The sequence below is a fragment of the Manacus candei genome, unplaced genomic scaffold, assembly GCF_025592945.1.
Source record: "Manacus candei isolate 608988 ecotype Guabito, Panama unplaced genomic scaffold, ASM2559294v1 h1tg000018l, whole genome shotgun sequence".
Classification (NCBI taxonomy): Eukaryota; Metazoa; Chordata; class Aves; order Passeriformes; family Pipridae; genus Manacus; species Manacus candei.
Genome location: NW_026138066.1, coordinates 18,117,049 through 18,139,207, shown reverse-complemented (window position 1 = coordinate 18,139,207; position 22,159 = coordinate 18,117,049). Strand labels below are relative to the sequence as shown.

Here is a 22,159-nt window from a genome sequence, read left to right as displayed (position 1 = left end):
AATTTGGGCAGGTGGCCACTAGATGCCTCTACAGGCCCACATTTGGTTGCCTTCCCCGCCACCACCCAGCTCAGGCAGGCTCCGCTCTGCTCCCACTCGCGGTGGTGGAGCTGCGCTGCCTGCGTGTCAGTCCTGCCCTTGACAGAGCGAGGAAAGCGAGGGCAAAACCAGTGTCTACAGCTGCTCACCAGGAGGAGAAAGCTCTCATAACCAGCATTATTCTGGCACTAAAAGCAATGTGATTTTTTTCCCTTGATCCAGTCTGGTGAAATAAAAACCGCAACAGCTGCTGAAATCCAAATTGTAGCTTTTGCTACAATGGCTGGCACCATCCTAAGTACCTAAGGCAGCATCAACATCTTCCCTGTTCCGAGCTAGGTGTCCCTGACGGTGTCTGCAATGCACTAAGTGTCTGTGATCAGCTGCTGAAGAGGAAATGCAGAGCCCTGATATGCAGAGCTGCCGCCTAAGGAAGAGACCAGTGCAATCACCAAAGTGTTGAGTGCTACCGGTTTCCTCTCCCACTAACAGGAATCCAGGGCACAGCTTGGGACCTCACAAGCTCAGGCTTTTGAGGAGGAATTTTCTACTCTGTTGCTTTTGAAATACATAGTGCTCAGACCAGGGATTTCCAGACTTTCCTTCAGAGGCAATGGGTGAGCATGTTCATCCTGAAAATGTGAGCACAGTCCCTGATCTGGACTTTGAACACTCAATTTCACAGAATATAACAAGACTTCAACATTACCAGAGGTTTGGAGCACCTCTCGTGCAGAGACAGGCTGAGAGAGTTGTGTTTGTTCAGCCTGGGGAGGAGAAGGCTCCTTAGAGCACCTTCCAGTACCTATAGGGGGCCTATATAAAGCAATAGAGGGACTTTTTTCAAGGGCATACAGTGACAGGACAAGGGATGATGGCTTTAAACTGAAAAAGGGTAGGTTTAGATTAAATATTAGGAAAAAATTCTTTACTGTGTGGGTGGCAAGACATGAACAGGTTGCCCAGAGAAGCTGTGGATGCATATTTTGTGATTCTGTGATCAAGGCCTGGTTGGATGGGGCTTTGAGCAACCTGGACTAGTGGAATGTGCCCCTGTCCATGGCAAGAGCATTGGAACTAGATGATCTTTAAGGTCTCTTCCAACCCAAAGCCTTCTATGATCCTAAATTCAACACAGCTAAATCCCATAGGAAGAATCTAGGAAAAATTTTCACTGGCCATCATGGAGACTTGACTACGGTCAACATAAATAATCTCAAATCGATCTGAATATTAAAACAGAAAAAATTAAAACCTTTAGACAATGCCTGTAATCATCATCTTGAGGTTTGGGGCAAATTCCTCTGTATTTTATGGGGTCACACAAATCTGTATGGTTACCTCACAATGTCACTGGAGAGACACCAGCTCAGAACTGGGCTCTTAACCTTTTGTGATGATCAGGTTGAGACTTGATACACTCAAAACCTAAGAGCTCCTGGAATAGTGTCCAGACAGGGTCTGAGGTGTATAACCATAACAGTTCTTCTGTCTTTTAAATGGGGTTGAGAAAGTATCTTCTGTCCTGGCCACCTGGCCCTCCACTTCTTTTTCATGTTCTTCTGCTCAGCCCACTCCTTTCCACTAATGCACCTTCCCACTTATCTCTGTCCCTTATTCCCCACGGCTCCTTCAGCTCCCCACCTCCCATATTCTACTCTTCGGGCTCTGTCCTACTCTGCCTCTGTCTCTGTCCTTCCTTGGCTTTACCACTTTGTCCTTGTGATTCCCATGGCCTTGCCGTGCCCTCAGCACCCCTCTCACTTCCTCCTCCTCCCACTCACCAGCCTGAGCTCTGTTGCTGTCTCTGCAGACAGAAAGCCCGCTGAGCATTTTCCCATCCCACACTCCTCTGACCAGTGCCCCAACTTGTACGTCAGCACTTTGTGCCATGCCCAGGGCACGTGGTAGTTACGATGGGATCTAACTCCAGCACAAGTTCGTTGCTTATTAGTCTGCCCTGTGTGAGCAGAGGCGCTTCCTGGAAGCATATGGGGACACAGAGAGGAGCTTGTGCCAAAGTCTGCAGGGATCCCACATTCTGACAGTGGGAGTGGCTGAATCAAGAGCGGCACAGAGACTATTCTTAGCTACCAAAGGAGCCTCCCAGTAGTTGCAAGAGGAGGAGCTTGGAGCAGAGAATACCATGTTATAAATGGCTAAAGGCTTTCAAGAGAAAAGGCACTTGCTTGCAACGATTTTTTTTCTTTTCTGTTTTCTTTTTTTCCTCCCCTGCTGTGGAAGATCCCTCCCTTCATACTTTCTCCCACCACCCTACAACCCTGCCCAAAAGTGACTCTTAAATCAAAGAGGTCTGAAGGTCACTGGAGGGAAGTACCAGGCACTCCCTTTCCCATCCATCTCATCCTCTTCAGCCAAGAGCCATGGCAAGCTGAGCTCAGGGTAAGATCGAGCTACTGCTAAAGAGGCTGGAGGGCCACAGAGGCAAGAGGAGTAGAAGCAGGAACTGGAAAGTGTGACTCTGCCCCCTGCATCAAGGATAGCTGAGCTGTGCCAAGGGAATTTCATTCCTATGCATGCAGACAAAACGGTTCCCACTGGAGCTGCTCAAATAACAACCTGGAAGTTAGCAACCATGTAAGCAATGGAAAAAGTCACTTGTGGTACAGATGTGTCAGAAAACTGCTGTGCAATATTAGATCCTCTGGCAGTCAAGGAGTGTGCAAAATGAGAGTCCTTTGTATAAGCCTGGTGGTCTGGCTACCAAGACCACGGAGAGCTGCACTGGAAAAAGTCCAGGCTGATCCCCAGTGTACACACATGCTAATTCTGCTGACAGGAGTTGCAATGATCCACAGCACTGCAGGCTTTGGTCCCAGCTTGTGTTGCCACTGGTGAGGTTTAGGTTTTAAAAGTGTGGATCTGCTCCTTTTCCATTAGAGCCAACACAAAAGCTATTGATCATTTAAAGCCTCCGTGTGAAGGATGTGTAGTTGCCGTTTCAAGACTTGTGTGTTGCACAAGTTACTCTTTCATGCTTTTGTTCACTGGTGTGTTCTGCATCTTTTCTCATGTATAGACCACCATTTGTATTCCTGTGCTGTCATTCCCTGACACTTCTTTTGGACATGCCCCAGCTAACTTCCAGGTTGTGCTGGTCCAATAAAACCAGGTCAAGTACTTTTAAAATGCAAGAATATGCTATACTTCATCTCTATCATCTTACTATATGTGGCTAGTTTTTTTCTAGCAAATAACTGTGGTGTTTCTTTTCCCCCAGAGGTGATGATTCTTATCCAGTCTGGTCTTCTTCACCTTCCTCTCTCTACTCTGGTACTTTATCTACCACTGAAATGCAACCTGTCTCTAGGGGTAAAAGCAGCAGCAATTTAATAAGTCGGCATTGCATGGGGCCAAAAAGGTGAATTCTTCCCGGGTGAAAGTATGGAGGCCACACACCTCTAATACTTACTGGAAATCCTCAAAATAAGGCTTAAAGGAAATTTAATTGAGACCCAGGCCTTCCCCATAGCTGTGTATTTCAGTTAAAGCAACACATAAAATACAGCTCAAATAGGAAAAAAAAAAAAGGAGACTGAAGGGTTACAGACAGGCAGTAATCGAGTTGAACTGAACTATCAAAGCTGCTCAGAAAGGTCTCAAGCAACTACTCAGGCTTTAAAGATGAAACTTGTACACAGGCAGCCACTCCTTGTGAGTCACATTTGCTTGACTCTCACTTGTGCCACGTGTCCCTGGTGTGCCCAGCTCTGCCTTTGAGCTCAGGCACTTGGGTGAAACCCCTCCACGAGAGGCCACCAAGGGGAAATAAAAAGGAGTTAGGTCTTACTGAGAGATAAGCGGAGGAATACCTGGAAGGATTTGATGAAGGTCCAAAGCAGAGTCCGGATGCCCTCCCCTCGGCTCAGGAGCTTCACGAGACGCATCACGCGGAAGAGTCGGAAGAAGGTGATTGAGATGCGAGAATTTTCCTCTGCGTTCTGGAAGCCATTGGCACAGAGGCAGGAGTTACAACAGCACGAGAGGAATGGGGGCCCTGGGCCACAGAGGACGCTACGTCGAGAGTTCACTGCACTGTTCCTTGTCCTGGTACTGCTCCCTGGGCTTCCAGTGTCCCGGCACCCCAGGGACGGGCCGAAGTGGTCAAGCCGGCCCTGTCTCCCATGGTGGTGAAGCCACTCTACAGAGGCTCTCAAGGCCATGAGACTCTCCCTTCAGGTTGCCTGGGCTTTTGGGGATTAGGGATATGTTATGCCGTAAACCTCTCCACTGCATCTCCTCTTTACATTGGAAAGATGCAAATCCCCTTTGACATTGCACTGGAGGAGAAGGACACTTTCTCTTTTGACCTGTCTCAGGTGTTTTATGACCCAGTGAGCGCCTCAGCCAGCAGTTCTGGTGAATCTGGTATCGGGCACCAGCCACGTGCTGCTTGTTCTGCTGGGAAACAGTAGCAGGTCTGGGGTGCAAAACCCCACAGGGGCACGGTGAGTGCTGGCCCCTGCCCAGCTGCTGGAGTCACTGGCACCACTGTCAGCCTGGCTGTCCCTGCGCTGCCCTGGCCATGCTTCTGGGGGCTGGGCCGGGATCGCTCGCTCCCGCTGCTCTGTGCTCGGGCCTTCTGCATTTCTCATGACCCCTTTGTATTTCCCACAGTCTGCGCACTGACTTTTGCTTTTTTAAAAACATTTTATTTTGGCTTCACCGCTACTGTTCAAGCGTGCAGTATTTTAAAACAGTCTTTCTTCTAGCCTGTTTTTTTTCTCACAGCATCTGCTTTGTCCCTAAGCGTTTTCCCCTGGGGCTGCAACCATCTCTGACGTCCCTCAGCCTTCACATGTGTGAAGGCAACATCCATCTGAGGGCTGCTGTGGCAGCAGGCTCACCTGGCCTTGGCAGAGGACCCACCATCTAGCTCAAGGGCACAGCAAATGCCACTTCTCCCAGTTTCTTAACCCTCTAAAATACTGTGCGAAGCCTGTGGAGATGGTGGCTTCCGGTAGCAGCACTGTGGGAATGTGACCTCCTGTCACAGGGGGAGATAACACTGTCACCCTGCCACTTGACCTGCTGTGGAGCAAAGTGCACGGAAACCCCCGTCTCTGTCCCCACCCAGGCTGCAAAGACTGCAGTTTGAGTCTAAATGCTACCAAAAGAGCAACATTTAGGAGGAAGAAACAGTGCAGATCACCCCTGCTGTTAACTACTCACCACTGTGTAAACCAAGAGAGAACAGACCCTTTGGATTTCCTGTCACTGGGCAGTGAAAATAGCAGCTGCTTGCCTGTCTGCTTCTGATAAAACCCAAGGCACAGGGACAGCCCAGATGGATGTTTTTGGGATTGTCCAGATGCAGATGTGTACCTGTGCACTGTGTGTGCTCCTGTTTCTACCCAGGATGGCGCTCGGCTCTGCCCACATCCCAGCTCCTGCGGAGCAGCCACAGAGCACTCAGGGGCTGGAGCTGTGTGCTGGGTGTGTGAACCCTGCTTGCACAGAGAGCTCAGCACCAGGTACAGCATTTCAGGATTGCACCCCAGCTGCAGTTTGTCTGTCTGTCTGTGGTCTATCTATCACCAGTGGATAGTTTGGGTAGCTTCCTCAAGTCTGTGGCAAAGGCCGAAGCTCACTGTCCGTGGAGTAAGTGGGTGAAAAAGATTAGGGGAACAGGCTGTGTCAAGGAAAAGCCTGAGTGCTCCCTACATCGCACATAATTCTCATTTTATTACTTGGACAACAAACTGTGGGCTTCAGTGAATCAGAGGGAGTTGCTCTGAGGTGAAGGAGGGAATGCGGCCTCCAAGAAATTAAAAATCATGACATTCCATACCTTCAGCACTATGGTCCCTGAGGGCTAACTCTAAGGTCACACACCTCTCCCAATCTTACAGAAGTCCTACGGCCTCCCTTCCACTTCTCTAAGAAGCCGAACTCCAATACTACTTAAAAGAGAGCTGAAGTCCAAATTTGAAAGTTGTGTGGACAGCAATATTGCTGGGGTTGTGATAAAAAAAAAAGTGTTTTCCTATTCTACCTGCTACTCCTCTTGTTGCTTTGGCCCTTTGGGTGGTAGCAAGTTAGGATATGGGTCTGGATGGAGGTTTTAGCATTCCTGCATCTTTCCTTGCTCAGAGGAGGCAGCTGTTGTAGCGAGAAAATTATTCCTGTCCCTAGAACTCTAGGGCAGGCAAAATCTAAGCAGCAGATAAAACAGAACAAATTTCTCCCTGACGCAAATCTGCAACTTACTGGCATCAAACCACTTAGCCAAAAGCTCAGTGATGCCTCAGAAGATTGCAGTCATTTTAAGACTAGATGGCTACAGATTAGCTGGTGCTTGAGTAGCCTTGCTTGCTTTCTCCTGGCTTTCATCCATCTTTTTGAAGGCACGTCCTTGCCAGTGGAGGGAGGTTCTGCAAAGTGGCAATCAAGAGACTGGAGTTACTGCAACTCTGTTGGGGTGGTGTGGGAACTGCCTTGCACACCAAGGTAGAGGAGTTCGGTGTGCATGACTTACTTTTTTTTGTGTGAAGTACAAACTCAAATGTTAAAGTGAATCACCTCACTGAAGAGGAACTTCAGAGTCCCAATCTCTTCTTGTCCAGAGGGCTGGACATGAAGTCACATCGCAAACTCATTCAGTGTCACATGGACAGAGACACAGTTTGTGCCTAACAAGAAATCTGACCAGGTCTAGTTCTCTCTTGGTGGTTCATTAGAAGGCAGAACAACAGTTAACTTGACCAAAGGAAAGCTCAGGATGCACAAGAAATACACATGTGCAGCATATTCACAGCTCATGTGAACACCAGACTCACAGCAATACACGACATGGCAGCTTCATGCACAAATAACTAGGCTGGGCTTGGAGAGAGAACTTGTGATCACGGAGAAGAGAAAAAAGGAGTGTGTTAGAAAGAGTGTCACAGAAGCTGGGAGGGTGGTCTGTATTTTCGGTCTTACCATAGAGGAAGAGCATTGGGTATGTTCAGCTGGCTTTAAAGAAAGGCAGACAGAAATAAGCTGTAATAAGTCTCCAATCAAGAGCCCTAGTAAACTAGGTCTTGGCTAACACAGGAGCAACAAAATGGCAGAAGAGGGCAAAAGGGAATTTGAAAAAAATGCACAAGAGGCTGGGCTTATTCCCTAGGATGCCCAGGATCAATGCTGGTCATGAATTTGATGTAAGCTCTATCCACTACCACCACATGTGAATCACACCCAGGATCTCCTGAGTGCTGGATATCCTGGCGTCCAGGCAGTGGAGGTACCAACATTGTTAAAATGTTTGTTTAATCACTGCTATCAAGTTCAATACAGGGGCTGATTTAGCTCTCCAACTCAGATCCAGGCCATGTCTGCGCAGGGACCAGCCAGCTTCTAGTGCATCCGTCTGATTTGTAAACCCGAAACATCCCAGTGCTAAAGCAACACTTTCTATTTATATATCCTCATTCCCTTACACATAGTTCTGGGTGAGATAATGGGTTGGGAGAGCCTAACTGGCTCTTGGCAACCCTGAAACACCCACCACCAGCTGTGGAAAGCGAGTTGGTATAGCTAATTAGCTTGATGTACCTTCATTCACCTCACAGCAAAGCTGTGTTCTTGGAGGCCAGGCTGAGCTGAGCTGAGCTGAGCCCCAGTCATACCTGGAAGAGTCTAGTTGCTGCAAACACTCTGCCTGACATTCCTTGATTAACCTCTGGGGCCATTTCCAGTACTGAGAGCAATTCTAAAATACACCCAAGGCTGCAAATATCCTTAGGTGTAAGAAGCAGAATTGGAAATTAAATAAAACCATCTTTATCAGGAATCCTTCAGTTCAATAGTAACATAATCCTTCAGGCCTAACCTCTACCATATGCCCCATATGCCAAACCTGTCTGTCATCACTTTCCATGACACATTAGCAAGTGGAAACTGATGTATTTCCTCTTCTGCCAGTGACAGAATTCCCCTGTAGTGCCATGCAGGACTCCTGCAGCATGCTCCTGCTCTTCAAGGATGCTGCAGGAACCAATTGGCACTGTATTACCTAAATAACAATTGTGGTTTAGATGCACAGTCTATTTGGTGATATAGGCAAAAAGGAACAATTAAAAACCCAGGGTACACCTAATCATGTAATAGTCTTTTGGGTTAACTCATTGGTTTGGTAATGACAGCTTTCATTGTTTTTATCTTCCTCTTTTACATGTTTGTTCTTGTGTTTTCAGATCACATACAAGCAAAAGTTGGCTTGAATACCAAATAAAGGAGCAGTGCCCATAGAGACATTTCTTACAGGTCAGGCATAGATTTTGATTTTGTGTTGCTAGGCAAACATCTTTCCAGCAAAGAGTTTCTCTGTCCCATCCCCCTTCCTCTTCCTAGTTTTGCAAATCATCTTTTCTAATAGTGGAAGGAACCCTAATCTGCTAGTTGCTACATTCCTGTTAGAAGGTACAAAGGCCTTTCAAAATAAAGGAAGGAAGCCTAGAAACTTTCAGCACCTTTCAGGATTCTCCATCCTTCCTGGCTGGCAGTGTTGGTGGATCTGTCACTGACAGGCTGAAAAAACCTTTTGAGTTACTGTGGAATATCATACCTTAACTGTCGTTTTGATATTTGTTAGTATTGCATCAGAAAGTGCAGACGATAGCAATGTGAGTAAAAAAATATGTATAAGAGCATATGACTTTATGAGGTTGATATAGGATGCTCAGTTTGGAGGAGTTGGCATCATGTGGTAAACCCGAAGTTTCTGAGTATCTTTGGCACTGCTGGGAAAGGGAAGCAGAAGTTGACTTACTCCTCTCTTACTCCCTGAGCTAACTGGCCTGCGTTTTAAGTTGGGTCAAATATGGAGCAAATTGTATCACTACCTGTGGTAGAGGCTCAAAAGCAGCATGGGGAAGGTTTCCGCTACTGCCAGATTTTCTGAGAATCTTCAACCTTGCAAGTGATGTGGGTATGCCAATTTTAGGGCAAGGACAGGCCACTGACATCTGAGAATGCAGTAGTCACATCAGTTCTCAGGGATGGAAGCATGGTGACAGGTACTTGGAATTAAAGCCAGTGTCTCTTGCCCACGTGAAGTGGATAGGATTTCATTTCTACAAATCTCAGAATAACGTAGAAAAACAAATCCTGGCCTGTTTAATGTCATTGAAAGAGCTTTTGGAGAAGCTGCACCACTTAAGAGAAAGCATCCTTGTTTGTAGTGTTTAATTAAGGAAGAGACTGCAAAGGAACTTACAGCCTTCTACCCTTGTTCTTGTCATTTGGGACACAAGTAGGATGCACATACTGAATGAGAAAGGTCCGAAACAGTGAGATCAGTCAGAGATGATGTTCTGTGCAACTTCCATCATACAGAAAAGGGACTTGAAGTATAAATCCCAAACAAGTCCAGGCCCGTATTTAGAGCGATGTAGAAGGGAACCTGCGGCCCAAGAGTGGGAAGAGAAATATCTGAGGCAGGATGTGTCAGTGTAAAGACTCTCAAGAGGATGACTGCACTGAAACCATTTGGGTAATATTTTTTTATTTCTTTTGATGTCATTATATTTAAAAAGGTAACAGAGATGCTAAGGAGCAGAAGAGGTCAAGAAAGAGAAGAGCATGTTCTAGAAGCCCAAGTAAAGATTCAGTAGGATAAAGACTGAGTGATCCCTGAAGCGTGTCTGAAAAGCTCCTCAGGATACTGTTGCCTGCATGCATCTCATTTTAACTATGCTCAGTGTGTACCAGAACACCGAATTTTAAGCAGATACATTGCTTGAGCTGCTGCAAACCTGTGAGCATCTTTAAAGCCCCTACAGGCACACAAGAGAAAGGCACAGCTTATGCCCAGTATGAAGTCAGGATCCCAGGGAAGGAAGTGTCTGGGAAAGAAGACAGGTTTATTTGATGGACAGATACTTAAAATCTCAAGAGAGCACAGCAGAAAGTAACTTGTGTTCCTGTTAGTCATGCTCTGCCTGGGTAGGTGGAAGTAAGGTTTACTGGTGGCTGTTTACAGAGATCATAACCCCTCCAGGTCCTGTTGGACCTACATACTGTCTCACATGTCAGATTTGGTGTCTGATACTGTCATCAAGTCAAGGACATAGGAAGCCAGGATAGGATAAAATTTTCACTCCAGGAGAACCAGTCTCAGTCTTTCAAGGGTGATATGTAACAATCAATATTGTATGATATTTATGCTGTTATGCAATTCATTCTGAAATTCTGAGAAGGCATGATGTGGCTTTTCAGAGCTGTAAAGATGGAAGCAAAAAGACTGAACACTTTGTATAGTCCTGGTAGCATCAAAGCCCTGTGAAATATTCATGGCTTAGAATATCTTCTGGATAAAGATTTGGAAGAAAACAATAAGATGTGTTAACAAACAGATTCAAATGAAAGTTTTAGTAGAAAATTCTTGCGAAGAGATATATTAATCCCACCTCATCCCTGTGGAACACTGGAGATGGAGGACCATGTTGAGAGGTTTGAGTTCCCTGGGGGTTTGGGCTGGTTTGCTGACAGCTATAATGGCTATGCAGAGAAGCAGCACCTAGAAATGCCTGAAGGGGAGGTTCATCAGCTCTGTGCAGCATATGTTTAATCAATACATCCAAGGAGGCTCCTGGACTGCTGGGTAAGTATGTTTTAGTAGTTGTAGAAGCTTGATTGCCACCAAGATGACAGGACAGGCAGGCAGCATTCCCATTACCACCACTGCTGATGGTAGTAATTTTTTAATACCACAGAACACACTGAAGACAAGATGAGTTCAGCTCCCTTGGAGTATCCATTCTTTGCTCGAAGTACAAACTGATTTTTTCCCCTAATGTTTGAGGAGTAAAACATCCTTTAATTTCATTCTCAGGGAAGAATCTCTTTTTGCAAGAGAGAATCCAACATTTATGTTGTGGAAAACTTTGGCCTGGCTCGATCTGGAGAGCATTTCTGCAGCTAAATACAAAGTGTTATTATTGCTTTGCTAGTCAGAGTTGTCTCAGTGAATGCAGTGACACGACTGCAGCCTTCTAGTTTTGTCTGATAGCCCAAGGTTAGAAGAGATGAGAGGAAATCTGTGTTTGAAATGCTGGCACCAGGATGTGACAGAGTAAATTCATATTTTTCAACAAAACAAATGGTCAGACGCTTATGCTGCCTTTTGTGATAAACAATCTATAATGGCATTTCTCCACTGAGGAAACTATGGCTGGTGGATGCAGCTCTTAGGAGACCACTCACAGTAGCTGATTGATGATGGATGTCTGCTAAGACGTTTCCGTGGTTGCTGCTGATGTCTGGAGAATGAAAAGTTACCCCTGAAGATTGCCCATTGGTTTGTCCCACGAGAAAGGAGGGCGACAGATGTTCATTTCTTGCTTTTTTCTACTCATTGCAGGAAGGATGCCCCTGAGAATCCACACTGTAGAGTTCACCTGAGCAGACTGCAGTGCTGTGTGGTTCCCCTGCAGTTGTAGGGTATCAGTCTTTTCCAGCTCAAATTCTTTGTATGTAGAGGTCTCCTCCAAGAGCCCTGCCTACTTTAGCCATACTGCATCTGTGACCTTCTTGGACACAAAACGAAGGGTGGAAAGGGACATTCTGGGGAAATGAACTCATCATACAAACACAGATAAGATTTGGAGAGGAAGTGTAAGCACAAACAGGGCAATGGCAAGCCAACAACGCTACTGTTCTGGACTTTTTTCTTTCACATGGAGTTCACACTGAGATGGGATTGCCACGACCTGAGTTTCAAAAAGAAAAAGAATTTACCAGAGTATGGCAGAAAAAGAGATTTATAATTTATCAGTGCCATGGAGGCATGACAAAAGAAGACACAAGATTTCCTCTTGTGTTTGTAGTGTCAAAAATCTGAAGCGGCCTCAGGAGTCTGAGTAACACAAGTCTTTGTGGAGAGCTGGAAAAAGTTAGGGTTTCAAATCACCCTGGCTGCTGGCAGGTATTAGCCTGCCCTTTCACTGGGGAGTTACCACAGCCCCTTCCAGAGCCATCTGTCTGCTGCTGCTGCTGTCTGTGGTTTTAATCACAAGAACCCCAGAGATAACCCACCAGTCACCACAGTCTGTGAAGTTATTACAAAACCAGGCAGAAACGTATCTGCTGTTTCTCTGACAGGGAATACTACTGGATTGCAGATGGCATAATTCTCAATTCCCACAACCTTACTGTGAAATCAAATAATTAGCGGGGGGGAAAAAAGCCAGAAAAGCTTATCAAACTGTGCATTCTTCTATTAAGTGGGCAGCTCTTTGAGAATTTTTGGGAATATTTTGAATAAAACTAGCCAGAATTCTTTTTTTTTCCTTACAAAAGTATTTTCTGTTAGAAGAATGCTGATGCTGAAAATGAAACGTTCTGTAAAAATGTCAATTTTGAAAAAGGCATTTCAGAAACATAAGATTAAAATCTCACATTTTGTCCTCACACATTTTAGTTTGTTTTAATTTCCAGTAGAAATCATATCTAACTGAGAAAAAAAAATCAATCTCAGATTAAACTGCTTTTACTTTACGTAAGCATATGTTTTGATTCTCCTCAGCTATTTCTGTGAAAATGATCTTTTACTGAAAGTTTTTCAAGTTTAAATTTTTATTCTATTTTAAAATAGAAAAAAAAACGTTACAAAGGGCTTTTGGAAACAAAAAAATCAAGCCTACCTATAGCTCTTATCTGGGTGAAGCACTAGAGGCTTTTTGGATCATTTAATGCCTATTAGAAAAGGGTACAATCTTACAGGAAAATAGGGATTTGAGCTGTAGGATGCTGTCTTTACTGGGGCAAATGGTGAACACCTTGTTGATTTCCCTGGCAAAATCCCTGAGCTTTATCCCAGAGCAATGTAACATCTGATACCCAGCTCTGCAGAGAAGGCTGAAATCTCTTGCAGCAGGGAATTAAAATTTTATTTGATGCAATAAGGGGAATTAAGAGAAATGTGACATCTGCAATGAAGTTTGCCATTACATTTCTGCCTCCACTAACTCATGTGGGCCAACAGACATCACGTGTCAACTCATACAAATGCAATATATATGCATTTATACTTCACTGATTCCACATGATCTCAGACCTCAGGGGAAATATTTGCATATCCATATGCAACAAAAGCCTATTTGGAATACAGTTAATAAGGTCAAACTAACTTTTTAAGCAAATGAGTCCTGCAGCTATCAGTTTTTTTCTCTTCATTTCCTATGTATTCTAAGATTTTGAAATTCTGGAGCTTGCTTTTCTAATTAGCTTCAAATATGCAAACCATATCAATTTGAATAGCTTATTAATTAATTTCATATATATATATATCCATGAAATTGTCAGACAGTAATCTCATGGTTCCAAGTGCTTAAGGTAAATACAAGGGAAGTCAATTGCTTTAATTTGGTTATGCAGATTACCCTAGATTGACAATTACTGGACAAGTAATGAAAGAGCTGCTTTTTCACACAGCTGAAAGCTCTATTTTTTTCCATGACTTGCAGAAAAGCAGAACAATTGGTAAAGTATATCTATGCAAATTATTCTTAATTTTCAGGATGTTTTAATAATCCTTCTCATTAGCTCTGAGTAATCAAGTCTTATGGTAATCAAGCCTGGGGGACTCCTGAGAAAGAAGTAGATACTAAACACTATGAGAGATGCAGTGCTTATCTTCAGGTACAAGTACTGACCTGACTCAGAGAGGCATGTCCATCTTGCCTGTGTTTCATTATTTGTCTTTTGTGGGACAGGTAGCCAAAAAAAGCCCTAGAACATCTGGATGGGAAGGCACTGAAGATAAATTGAGCAATGAAAATAAATGTTGAGAGGTTACTTGCATGCAGGACATTTTGTTTTACAAGTAGAGTGACTTTGAGGATTTTCTGTTTGAGTAACAGCTGAGGAGAGGTTTTGCTGATTTGAACACCTCTGCCAGAAGCCATGTGTGACAGAGTGGACTTTATCCCATTAAACTTGCCTTTTCACTTGACCAATTCTTGATTCACAGGGCAGTGGAGATGATCAGGCTGTCCCAGCCCAGAGCAGACTGAAGAGAACAACCTTGGGAACAGAACAGACCACAGAGCAAGACAGAGAGAGAGGAAGTGCGAGAATTTAGAGTTCCCACATCTCCCCAGCCTTCCTCAGATTTACTACCATCCATGCCAAGAGTGTCCTCATTGCTGTTCCTAAGCAGTCCAGTGTGCCTCATTGCCTTTCCTGTGGCAGTCTTCTTTTCCTCCACCTCTCTAGAAGGATTTATGTTCTGTATTATACTGATCATTATTCTCCTCTCTCCCTTTTTTTTTTTTTTCATTGTCTGGGAGGGAAATCTGTGGGACTGATTTTCCGAAAGGAGCACAGCCTCCTGGTTTTGACTCACTTCGAATAACAGTTGTTTTCATATCCAGGTTCTCCTATTCCAAACACTGAAAAAATACATCATCTTGACTTCTTATCTGTAGTAGTGTTGTGAAAGCACAGATGCTCTGCCAGGCTGCAGAGAGATGTTCTCTGACATACTTGGCCTGCTAAGGATCCTGTGTACTAAGACCATGCCACTGATTTTGACCTTGAAATAAAAAAAAAAAAAAAGAGACTGTTCAAAGCATTCATACCAGGCTTAAGTACTTTAAAGATGTGATGTTGTGCACTGTGTAAGGCATTGAGTAACATCCCACAGCCTGCCTTGGGAATGATAATGGCAGCAGAGCTCTTCTCTAAGATGAACCTCCTAAGCCATAGGTAGGCAGGAGCTTTCTTTGCCTCCAACACCTTGCAATACTCCATTAGTAGTGAGAGGATGAGTAACATCTACTGCCTTCATCTTCCCTGAACACTGGTGATTTGAGGAATTAAGCAAACTCACGGAGGCATCTCCTTCTTCTGCCATGGCTGTGCTTGTCTTCAGTGCACTGAACATTTCAGCACCTCTACAGCCACTTGTTAAGTGCTTCTGATTTAACTTATAGGATTCCATGGTATGGGAAAAGCATAAGGAAGAAGGAAAAAAAGAAGAACAGAGTGAAACTTGGTGCTCTCTGTGTATTGATGTTACTGGAGTTTCTCTGGGCAGCCTCACCTGAGAGGAGCCTGTAAACCTTTGGATTTTCAGGGCTCCATCTGTGAAGAGGTTTTCTGGAGGCTCAGTATGAGGGGGTTTACTGTGACGTGGTTGTCAGGAGTACGCGGATCCAGAAGGAAACTTCAGTAGCATCTTTGCAACTCCTCCATAGCTGATGTGGAATTATACTGGTGGTGTTAAGGTCAGAAGCAGGCCTGTGGTCTGCAGCAAAATACCCACTCCTCAGTATAACTCTTCTGGGGACCAACGGAGCCAGATGGAGACTAGACCAGGAGCAGTTTTTTCCAGGAAGGAAAGCCAGTAGCCTACCAGCTCTAAGACTCTGCATGCAGTGTTGGCAGGGTCCATTCTTTGGCAAGCCCAAAGGCTCTAGGAAAATGTGAAGATGAAAGAGCCATCTTGTGCTTTGATGAAGGTGCTTAAAGAGACTGCACACGATGTTGAAAACAGGTGAAAGCCCAGTCTGCCTTCGTTCAAAAGCACCAGGACTGTGGGTTGCAAGAGACTGTAGACAGAGGTGAACTGGCAGCCCCTGTCAATTTTGTACAATGAGTCTTTGCTCAAAGGAGGATATACAGAGATACCAGCAGCCCGAAGAGAGAATTTGTTATGGGCCATTTGACATTTGTAGCAGTTAGTATGTAATTCCCAGACTGTGTCTTTTCATTGCCTTTTGAATTAGAAAGTTATTTAATGTGGATGCAGAACATTTCCTAGGAAAAAACCAGCCTACAGACTTGTATTGGTTTTCTGTATGTTCATGTGGGATACAATAAAGCCTACGAGCCATTCAGGGATTTGAAATGCCAATCACAGGCACTATCAGGAAAACATTAGAAGTGGTCATGTGGAGACTGTGGATAGATCTTACAAAGCTACCGAGCTACATTTTTTTTGTTCTACTCGTCTTTCCAAGAATAAATTATTATTGATTTGACGAATTCTTTGGTTAAAAAAAATGTAGGGATAGTTGAGATGATATGTAATGCTCACTGTGTGATTTACTATGGTCGTCTGGTCAAACAGTTGAGCCTCAAATTCCCTATCTCTAAATATCAATTTATTTTAGTGTCTTTCTATTAACAAGTATTTATTTACAGCTGAGGCATCTTTGCCTTCATGTCTGTTCAGCTTATGAAAAGATGTCACTTAATCTGGCTTTGGGTGAAGGAGATTTTTCTCCCAGTCCCTCAGGTGAGGCGCAGCAGGCAGCACTGCTGACTGTGTTCCCTGAGCTTAAAAGTGGATTTTGAGAGAACAACTGGGATGTGACCAGCTGGGATGTCCCATTACTCTGCAACAGCAATTAGAGCCAGTCATATTTTTTGGCCATCAATCAGCTGACCATAAGCAGCAATCCAGTCCCTACAGCTAGGTCATCTGGATGCAGCACGGAATGCGCCCCATTTAGCAGATGTCTAGGAAGATATATGAAGCAGAAGTCATTTTGTTGGCATGTTGTGCCAGACAGTCTCCACTAAGAACAGACCACTGAGGAAAGGTAAGAGCACAGTCATTTTAAAAACAGATGTCTGGCAAGAAATAAAAAAACCAAAACCCTCTTATGTTTGCCTGGCTGGTGCATATGAGTGTAGGGGGAGCAGAGCAGGAGCTAAATGAGTGTGCTATATTGACTATACTGGAAAGGGTAAAATTAGTTTATATGGGTTTACCTTTGATTACAAATCTGTCTGGATGGCAACATTCTCTTGCCTCCCAGCAAACCTCCCACAATCAGGTCTTTATTTAACATGAAGTCTGTGCATTTGGGTTTGCAGACTGGTGCCCATCAACATGCTGACCTGCTGCCAAGTGCCTGGCACAAATGGCCTCTCAAAGGGGAACAGCCCTTCCCCTGGACTGATGGTGTCTTGGCTGAAGACAGACAGAAAAAAATCACTGATACACTAGGTAGAGGGGAACTTATTACTGTCTTGCTGAAAACTACCCCTAGTGCTCCTGGGAATAGGAGACATGACCTCTTCTGCCCAAGAGTTCAGCAAAATTTGGGGAAAGTCACTGGGGAGAAGAAGATGGGGGAGAAGAGAAGGTTAAAGAGGAAAACAAATAAAATACTTCTGTGTGTCTTCCCTTCTTCCATCACCTCCATTGCTTTTTCATTGCAACTGGCAGTGCAATCAGGAACCAGTTGGCATTTCTCTGAATATGTGTAATAGCACAAGATGGTGCCTGTAATGAGGTCTTGTAGAACCAATGTTTAAAGCTTTTGTAATTTGCATGAAGAACAGAAGCTTTTGCAGCAAAACTGAATGAGCAAAATATAGGGGACTGTGCCCTCTCTATGACTGCAATCTGCATGTGCAGAACAGCAACGCTGGAAAATTCCTTGGGCATTCTCAGCAAGGTAGGTCTTAGAAAAAGGAGAATTAAATGCCAGAAGTCATCCCTCACTGCCTCAAAGAATTGCCTGAGATGATAGAACTAGATGGATTTGAACTCACCCGAGCACCTTTTTGACCATCTTTAGGGTGCTTGGGGAGCAATCATTAATTAACATTAATATATTCAGAGACCATCTAAAGAATCAGTCAGAGATTTTTCTATGGGTTCATATAGAGATACAATCTCTATTAGAGTTCAGGGAAAGTTAAAAGAAACTTTTGCTAGGCAAAAAGAATGATTTATCCTGGCTAGCAAGCCAATGGAAAAATATAACTAGCTGGGGGTAGCTCTAATGTTTTTTAATTTGAGCGTTTTAACTAGCTTTGTGGAAAACCACATTGGAATTAAAAGGAAAATGAAATATAGCTGTAATACATCACAAATGTTGATGCCAGAATATTGTAGTGTTTTTTTACTTCAAAGTGTGATAGATGTGATAGGAAAAATGACAAGTAAAATTAAATACTGGTCGGAAAATCTGGATGTAGGCTTTTTAAAGAGCTGTTTGTACTGAAATGTACACTTCACACACTTATTTCACTATTGAACCAACACAGGACAAGGTCTGTGGTTCTTTGTGTTTCTACTATTAGCTATTATTGTTATTGTAACAATAATATAGGGTCAAATAAGAAAACAAGATTTCTTCTCTAAAGGCCTTGAAACCCACCAAGGTTTTGGGTACATGAAAGCCTGCAGTAATTAAAAGCACAATTCACTCCTCAGTGCAGTCAGTAAGACACTGTGGCCCAGCATTTTAAAGAGCTCTAAATATTTTCACTCAGAAGGACTCCAGACAGGTTTGTGCATCAACTCTTACACCTATAGGGCTGCCTAAGCTTCTTTTTGCTGCTTTCACACTTAGCTTTCAAGAATTTGTTCTCTTGGATTCTTTATCTTTCTGTATTTCAATTAATTAAAATGTGAGTGGTTAAAGTTTTCCAGTAAGGCAAATATATTTTTCTGCTACTCTTAAGTCTCCTCTGCATTAAAAAGCATTCTGATTATTCCATGCACCTGGAACAATGTCAGGAGCCAAGTCTAACAAGTAGTTTTGTGGAAACCACAGTATTTTGAGGTATTTCCTCAAAACTGGGTAGTACGAAGAGTCTTTTAAAGTGGGAACTACCTGCCTCCTTCTTATGGTGCTAATATTGCTCATAACAGCTCAAATACTCAGGTAAACCTAGGAAAAAGTAATTTGTATTTACTATTCCCTTTTCTAACAAAAATACATACTTTTTTCTGATTGTCCATATTTCATATAGATTTCCTTACAGAAAAAGCTGTGCAGTTACCAAAATCACCTCTTTGAATGGGCAAATCACATTATGAACTCTGGAAATGCACTGAGAATACCAACATTTTAGAGACAAAAGAGAAAAAAAAAAAAGAAAAAGAGGCCCCATCTTCATGACAAATATATACATAAATAAAAACAAAATAACCCTGTTCAAACATGGTTGTGGTCAGATAGTCATTCCATACTTCCTTCTCACCAACACAGGGTGAAAAATGTGCATTGGAATTGTTGAATAAGCATGGGAGGTGATCAAATTCAAATCAATCTAAGCCTAATCTGGGGAGGAGTTGTTTAGGGCATCTCTTCTGATGTTCATCAAAGGCAAAACAAAGCACTAGTATTTGCCACTGCTACAGCTCACAACCATGCTTCAACGTGGCTTCCTACACACAGAAGCTGGGGCCACCGTGGTGCATTACCTGAATTACTCTAGTGATGAAAACACCACCAGATATATTAAAAAAAAAAGCAAACGAAATCCACCCTCCCCTCCCCATCAATTTTATCAGTAGTAGTTGTTCCAAAAAGAAAACAAGTCACATATACATACAAATACACGCACACAGGGATAGCTCAGGACTACGTACAACTTCTAGGGTGGCAGCAGTAAGGGTATGACAACACGAGATGTCAAAAGAAGCCACTGTGCTTCTCCAGCCCTTTGCTACATAATTTGGAGGCCTCTGCTACCCAGATGGCATTTGAGAGAGAGAGAGAGGAGAGGGAGGGAGATGTTTTCTGCCTCTTCCAGAAGGTTTGGGTAAACGAACTTGCAAGTTCTAGGAATTGCAAAGATTTGTGTCCAGTGGCAGCTGGTGGCCAAAATCTGAGCAGCAAAGGGCGTGGAAGCGGAGAGAACCAGACAGGCAGAGAAAGACAGACAGACACAGCGACAGATATGAATGCCAGTCCCAACTGAGGTGCAGGCTGGATGTTATGTCGTCCTTCCACCGATCCTTGCTCCCATTGTGGGGGTGTGTGTGTACAGGGCTGTGCTGCAGGGCTCGGCCGCTCCAGTCCTTGCACAGGCGGAACGCCCGGGGGCAGTTCTGCCTGAATAAGGACTGCAGGACTTAAGCCACTGGTTCTCTGCCTTCAGACACATTGATTGAGGGTGAAAACGAACTCGTGAGGTTTAGTGTGGCTGGAGACGAGGGAGAGGAAAGCAAGGGAGAAAAGGAAGAAAGGCAGGGTGTGGGTTAAAAGGGAGAAGTGCAGGAGAAGGTGAGAGGGAGACTTAAGTATAGGCTGTCAGATATTCCAAAGAATGGGAGCAGGAGCCCATGGCAAATCATATGAAGCCTCTAGACACCAAAAGCAAGATGACTGTAAAAAAAGGCCCTATGCGCCTGGTTTAAGCCTGAGCTGTTTCAGTTCCAAAATAAAATAGCCTAAATATGAAATCACTGCACAGGTCTCCAAGACTTGGGAGCTGAATGCTTTGGTATCTATCTGGCCTTACTGGATCAGTACTCAGGAATCAATCAAGCTGCAACCCTCTGCTGACTTCCTATCAGAAACTGAAAACCTTTTCAGAAGCACAAGATATAAAGTACTCAGCTCTCCTGATAGACCAAATGCCAAACTACTACTCAGCAGGCTTGGGCACAACAGATCTGACTGACGTTTTTTAGGGGAAGTAATATAGCAAAGTGGGGTTTGGGTTTCTCTAACCTTCTTCCTAGGGGTGCTACTTCCTGAAGAACCCAGGTCCTATGTCTCCTAGATGCTACCATGGATCAGACCACAGACAACATTGCACTCTCCTCCTGTCACCTCTCCCATTAAAAACCCCACCACTTCCATCAACCCTAAAACCACTCATAATGTTCACTCTTAGGAAAATGTGTGCTGCTACAGCAGGAGGGCATCTTAGGTAGGGAAATACTCCATTATTTCAGAAAAGCCCGCAGGTCACCCTGTTCCTAAAAGTTCTCATCTCATAACCATGCACACCTCCCTGGCTCATCACATCTACCATATCGCATTGTGTACCTGTCACAGGTAACTCCTCCTCCTCTGTACCTCCTGCAGTGTTCACAGACACACTCAGACATGCAAGTATGGCCACTGAGTGGAAGAGGCAGGATGGACACGAGTCCAGATGGTTTGCTCAGTCATCCTCGTGCACTCCCAGACACAGCTGATGAACACAGAAGTACCCGCACGTGCAGACACACTCAGTGGCACCGGCAGAAGTCCTCAGAGACAGGTTCACAAGTAAGCACAAATCCTCCCCCTCCCTGGCATTCTTTCGAGACAGACAGACAGACAGAATCAAACACACCACATCCCCACTGTCACTGGTACTTATGCTGATGCTCTGGAGACACACATGCTCTCACCTGAACATGCCTCTGTAACTCTCACACATCTGCACGCCATGAGCTGCCCGCTGCAGCTGGATTGGCAACCCCTCAGCTGGCCACAGGGCCACAGGGACTCATCCAGCTCAGTGGGAACTGCTGTGAGCATTGCTTTGATAGCAAACAAAGACTCAGCGACACAGTATCTTTGGTCTGACACTGGCAGAAGAAAGGACGAAGGAAAAAGGACCCAACGAACCAAAACTTTTCTCTGGCTGAGGGGGAGTAGGTTACATTTACAGCTTTCCCAGTGGCACAGGGCCTGACAGTTTTTCTTTTGTCACTTTGGGCACTGTAGCACAGAGCACAAATCGAACTTGATTTTCCCCTTTGATACAGAACAACAAATAGTAATGAGCCTCTTTCTTTGCCTGGAGGAGGGGACAGCAGGCTGTCAGTCAGCTTTACAGGCTGTGCCTGCTGATGTGGAAAGGAAGGAAATGCAAGCCTGTGCCCAGGGCTGCTTCTGGGATGATATATTCCAAATTTGCTGACTTTTATTCAATTCCTATAGCATTTATTTCCTACTATAATAGATAGTAATAATTTTTACCATCTTAATGTTTTCTTCGAAGGAGCGTAAAGTGTTTTTTAAACTTTAATGACAATGCTTTCTTAACATAAGCAGTAATAACAATGTTCAAGTCACTGATGGGAAGACTGAGGTACAGGGATGTAATCAAAGTCCAAGGAATCCACAGGCCCTACATACCAGGCCTCATATATTATATCATCTTTCATCTTACTCTCCAAAAGTCACCCTTGGCCTTAAAGAGAGTTGACACATGGTAGATGTGGTCTCTGCCTTGGAAGTTCTTTTTTTAGGAAAAGATTAAAAAAGATTAAAAAGTCCTCCTCTCCCTCTTCAGTCACGTAAGAAGTGGCTTAAGATTGCCCCAAAACAGAAACATTGAATATTTCCAGAAAATTTTGAAAAAAACCCCAAATCAATCCTTATTTTGTGGCTAGGAAGTTAGTTGTGCAACAGCCACC

At 44.1% G+C, this 22,159-nt stretch overlaps 1 protein-coding gene across 2 annotated transcripts in view; it reads right to left on the bottom strand.

The window, feature by feature from the left end:
- Nucleotides 1–22,159, bottom strand: part of CACNA1C (calcium voltage-gated channel subunit alpha1 C) — a 476,564-nt gene that overhangs the window by 29,405 nt on the left and 425,000 nt on the right. For both annotated transcript variants that reach the window (XM_051784889.1, XM_051784890.1), the window contains 2 exons: nt 6,985–7,017; nt 3,873–4,001 (listed from right to left, as the gene is read on the bottom strand). In XM_051784889.1, coding sequence (XP_051640849.1) covers nt 3,873–4,001; nt 6,985–7,017 — 162 coding nt within the window. The remainder of the gene's footprint in view (nt 1–3,872; nt 4,002–6,984; nt 7,018–22,159) is intronic.